Source organism: Patagioenas fasciata, chromosome Z (assembly GCF_037038585.1).
Source record: "Patagioenas fasciata isolate bPatFas1 chromosome Z, bPatFas1.hap1, whole genome shotgun sequence".
Classification (NCBI taxonomy): Eukaryota; Metazoa; Chordata; class Aves; order Columbiformes; family Columbidae; genus Patagioenas; species Patagioenas fasciata.
In genome coordinates, this window is record NC_092560.1 from 16,875,824 (window position 1) to 16,880,524 (window position 4,701).

The following is a 4,701-nucleotide window of genomic DNA, read 5'->3' on the forward strand; positions in this document are numbered from 1 at the left end:
ATTACATGTTGAGGTGATCTATATTGGACCCACTTCATTGAGATGGCTGTGATCCCTGGAGCTGAGGGAATCACCAAAGAGGAAGCCTGTGTGCTCCATTCCTGAAAGCACCTGGCACCTAAACATAAGTCCTTTTTATTGTGGGGACAGAGGGAAATGAAAGCCAGATGCTACAAAAATCCATTATTCATCAAGAAATCAAGAGTAAATCCCTCTACAGTGTCTCTGGGAAATACTATAAAGACATCCAGAAGCAGAGTTACCAATTTACAAAATCTAACACGCGCCTTCAGCCCTGTGAATGCATTGTCACACCTCTCCCTCGCAGGCCAGCACCCACCCACGGGCACAAAAATTACAGTCACAGCTGGTCGCCACCTCTGCCTGGAAAATCCCACCGCACCATCCCTGCTGACTTCATATCTGTTACTCTTTGTGAAGTTCTCCCTGAACAGTGTTCCCACCTTCTGCATTGTGGCTCCTGCCCTACTTTAACACTCCTTTCCTGCCCCTGCCCCTCACGTACACCCCCCCCAGAGTGGTGCTAGCATGCCTGTGCACAGCACCCCCAGCCCTGTGGCCCCATCTGCTCTACCAGTCTTCACACTCTCTGAAAGTTTCCAGCTGCGGTTTATTTTCTTTTTCTCTGGGCTAAGAAGCACTCATCCCTGTCCTGGATAGAAAATAAAAATAATAATAAAAAATAATAACAGCAATAATAATAGTAATAATGATAATGAAACAAATGGTGTCATGTCTCTGCTTGCAGTCAGTATTTCTGTACCTGTTACATCCAGGCATGCTCACATTCTCTTACTGTTCAGGAATAAAGCAAGTGCCTTACAGAAATCTCTGTTTTTACAAGTCTCTGGGTTTCTCAAATGAATTTGTGCTCTCTTCAGCACCAAATATGAAGCCTGTTTGGAGGAGTGATTTTCCCCACATCTACCTTGGCCCATGCAGACCCTCATCTCCCTGCTGGTAGAAATCAGCGCTCATTCTGGCACAGTGGTCCCTCTTTTATGAGAATAAAACACAAAGGAGCAGAGATGATCCAGCCCATGGTGGCTGCTGCCCTGCATTGCATCCCACAGCCTCATCCCTGCAGGTAGGATGAGCCCTGCCCACTCCCAAGGGAAAACCTGAGGTCCAAAGTGTCTACACCTGTCTTGGTCCCACTGGGTGCCTGTGGGGCAGGGAGCAGCCATTGTCCAAGCCAGCGCCAGAAGAAATGAACCTCAGTTTCCAGCCCTGTCCTGACCTGGCCACCAGCCTGGCTAAAGCACACAGTAATGCAGGTGGTTGCAGTAATTTTGGAGTAACCCTCAGCCTCTCCGACTGCCAGGAATTGCTTTGCGTGAAATTAAAACGTCTTCCGAAACACTGTCATCGGAACAGTGACTTTATTAACAGAGACAAACAAAGGATTAAAACATGTTATGAGTTTGCTGAAACACACAGTGTACCTGTGGGGGATGGACATATGTACATCAGTTCATTGTAGAAACGTGAGCAATTTGGTGTAGGTGACTAAGATATCCCCTGGTAGTTTGCAACGGATCCAGACAGCTTTCTCTCCGTGGTGGCTCTGGTAAAGCAACCAATTTCCTCCAGCTCCCCCCCAGCCCCCCCCCAGCCAGGCTAGTGCCGGACCCCTGAAAGCCCCCAGTATCTCATGCAGGACTTCTCCAGTGCAGGGTGAGCACAGCTGGACTTGGCCTGAAGCCAGTAGTGCGACTGAAAGCCGCCGCCGGCTGCGCACCGCTCCCTCTGGGCTGTGCCGAGTTGGGCCCTCTCAGCTGCGGGGCAAAAGAAGGGGGTCAGAGTGCTTGGAACACATCTGCCGCCCCCCCCACCCTCACAACTACCCGGAGGATCCCCTTGCGCCGGCGCCTCCGGCCGGCAGCGGACGGATGGTTCCCGCGTCAGGAAGGAGCTGGGCACCTCGGGGAACGGCACGGGGCCAGCCCCGCTCCCGGGCACGGCTCGGTTCCGCACCGGTACAACACTGCAATCGGCACCACTACTTGGCAAGGCACGGGCTGAGTTTTTCCTGGACGGACAAAATCAAACAGAGAAGGAAGGAAGGGAGGGAGGGGAAGGGACGGAGGGGAGAGAAACAAAACAGCTCCACGGATGTCGGATGTCACGGACGGCGTTACACGGGCGATGCGGGGTCTTCTCGCTGCGTTTCTCGGCCGGACGAGGCGCGAGAAGTCGCCGCCGCAGCCCCGAGCCGGCACGTCGGGGCGGGGAGACATCGGTGCCTGCGCTCCCGGCGGCGTGTCCCGGGGCGGTCCCGCTTACAGGCACTTGAGGAGGAAGGAATTGCACGAAGTCCCCCGGGGGCAGTCGCAGAGCTTCCCGATGCGGGCCCCCTTCCTCACGGCGCACTGCTCCCCGGCATCGCACTGCGGGCAGCAGCAGGCGGTGAGGGGGACCCCGGCGGCGGCCGCCCCGTCCCGTCCCGTCGCGTCCCGCCCCGCCTCGGCACTCACCATGGGCACCTGCCCGAACTTCTTCTCGTAGTGCGGGACCCGCTTGCTCTTCAGCTTCTCCAGTACCTCCTGCAGCGCCTCAATCTGCCGAGAGACCCCAACATCCCGCGTCAGGCCGCGCTCTCCCGGGCAGCGCCCCCGACCCCGGCCCCGGCTCCCTGCCCCACCAGCTCCTTCTCCCGGGAGGCGCCGCCGCCACCGAGTAATCCCAGGTCCCGGGCGCGGCGCGGCGGCGTCGGTCCCTGTCCGCGGGCGCCCAGCAGCAGCGCGGCCGCCACGGCGCAGAGCGCCAGCGCCCGGCAGCTCTCCATGGTGCTGCCGCCCCGCCGCCGCCGCGCCGCTTTATAGCGCCGCGCCCGCCCCGCCGTGCGTCAGCGCCCCCCGCCGCCGCGCTGCTCCTCGGCACCGCACGATCGGGTCCGCTCGGCGCGTCTCAGTTCTGTTTACCACACCTCGGCACGGCTCAGTTCGGCTTATCGCACCTCGGCACGGCTCGGCACCTCTCTCCTCCTGGCCACCCGGCTTTGCCCCAAAAGCTTTCCCCCGGCACGTCTCAGCCTCTGTCCAGTCCGGCTCGGCACAAGCAGCAGAGCCGCCTCTGAGACTGAAGGAGGGGAAAGCGGCCTGGTCTGCCCGCCTGCCTGACCACAAACCCTGAGTCCTGTCCACGGGGAAGGGCTGTTTCACCCCATGTTGTCCGAAACCAAGTGGGAGGTCATTCTGTCACCTGTGGGGGTCAGGAAGGAGGAGAGATTGGGGAGCCAGTGGACACTCATAGAAGCGAGTGGAGGTTGGTTTGTCAGGGACACCAGGCTTGGAAATCAAGTCAGGGATCTGAGAGGAGGGAGAGCTAGTAGCCTGTGGGCTAAAGAAAAGCATGATGTGGTGGGAGGAAGAGCTAGGGTGGAAGGGTTAACCTGAAGGAGTCAGGTAAGGGGGGAATATAAAGATGGTGAGCAACCAGCTGGTGGGGAAGGGTTGCTTGAATGAGGACAGGTGGAACTGCCAACAAGGCAGGAAGGCTCAGGGCCATGGAGAGAAAGGTAAGAATCAGCGTCAAAAGGCCAAAGCAAAAAGTAGTTGCTGGTGCTTGGAGCACAACTGTGAAAAGGTGCTTGAGGGCAAATTACTGAGCGATGTTTAATGAGTGTCATCCATCCTGTGTGTGAAGTGAAGCCACCTCCTCTTGGGGAGGGAAGAAATACAGTTGCAAAAAGGAGACCTAGTATCAGCACACTCGTGTGTGTTCAGACCTTCCTACTGATGCTTGGCTCTGCAAGCACAGTGGCCTCATGTTCATTAACGCTGCGTCTGAAAAGCTCCCTGGCACTGCCAAACCTGCCCAGGCCTCATCGCTGTAGTGAGGGCAGGAGGAAGACAGGAGCTGCTTCCCCACTGAGAAAAGCAGTGGCACACCAATGACAGCACGCAACACAAGCAGCAGCGCTCAGCCCCCTCCAGGCTCATTGCCTGCGGGCCAAGGCTGGGGCAAAACGGGGGAGCTGAGTGGCAACTTTGCTGACATGAAAATTTCAGCCCTCCGGCCCAATGGGTGTGGGGGCAAGGAGACAGCAAGCAGGGTTGCCCCGTGAGGAGGCTCCACTCCCAGATCTTTGTGTTTTGGGGACACTGTGTTCCTGTCCTCCAGCCAGCAGCAGCAGGAGCTGGGCTGGGTCCCCCTAGGTGAAGGAAGAAAGATGAATTTGGAAAGCCAAAAAAAAAGCTGTTTAAAGAAAACCAGGCACAGGAACATTAACAGGCCCAGGAACCTATTTTTCCAAACTGGAAGGCAGTGTTTAAAGGGACCAAGAGGAGCGTGGCTTAACAAGTAATTTTCAACAGCACCACTACACTCGGGGCAGTAAAAATATTCTGATCTCTCTATCACATTGCTTGCCTCCGGAGCTGCGTGTTCACTTCTTGCTGTTACCTTCTCCCACCTGCTCCTATTGATTATCACACCCAGCAAAGGTCTCGTTTGTAATTACTGTTTGGAGTAGAGATCCCCTGTATGTTTGCACGAATCCTCCCTCTCCTTTGCCACAGGGAAGGTTGAGATGTCCGATAGTCTGGTGGTGAACAACTGATAATGAACCCCACATCCCAGGCTAGAGCAAAAATGCAGCTACGTGAAGTACTGGAAATGATGGGCTGGTGGAGAAATAACACAGGCTAGGAAGAATGCAGCACTTTACATGGAACG

At 56.3% G+C, this 4,701-nt stretch overlaps 1 protein-coding gene across 1 annotated transcript; it reads right to left on the reverse strand.

The window, feature by feature from the left end:
- Window positions 1-1,675: 1,675 nt before the first annotated feature.
- Window positions 1,676-2,809, reverse strand: CARTPT (CART prepropeptide). Its single transcript, XM_065861490.2, has 3 exons — window positions 2,666-2,809; window positions 2,499-2,582; window positions 1,676-2,411 (listed from the first exon to the last, which is right to left on the reverse strand). Exons 1-3 carry the CDS (start codon window positions 2,807-2,809, stop codon window positions 2,304-2,306), a joined length of 336 nt encoding a protein of 111 aa, XP_065717562.1. The 3' UTR covers window positions 1,676-2,303.
- Between the last annotated feature and the right edge of the window lie 1,892 nt (window positions 2,810-4,701).

What these genes read in the sequence shown, in the direction of transcription:
- CARTPT (XM_065861490.2), bottom strand. Translation starts at nt 2,809, where the DNA reads ATGGAGAGCTGCCGGGCGCTGGCGCTCTGCGCCGTGGCGGCCGCGCTG. An exon ending in CCTCCCGGGAGAAGGAGCTG is followed by an intron (nt 2,583 to 2,665) that starts GTGGGGCAGGGA and finishes GTCTCTCGGCAG; the next exon opens with ATTGAGGCGCTGCAGGAGGT. An exon ending in AGTTCGGGCAGGTGCCCATG is followed by an intron (nt 2,412 to 2,498) that starts GTGAGTGCCGAG and finishes TGCTGCCCGCAG; the next exon opens with TGCGATGCCGGGGAGCAGTG.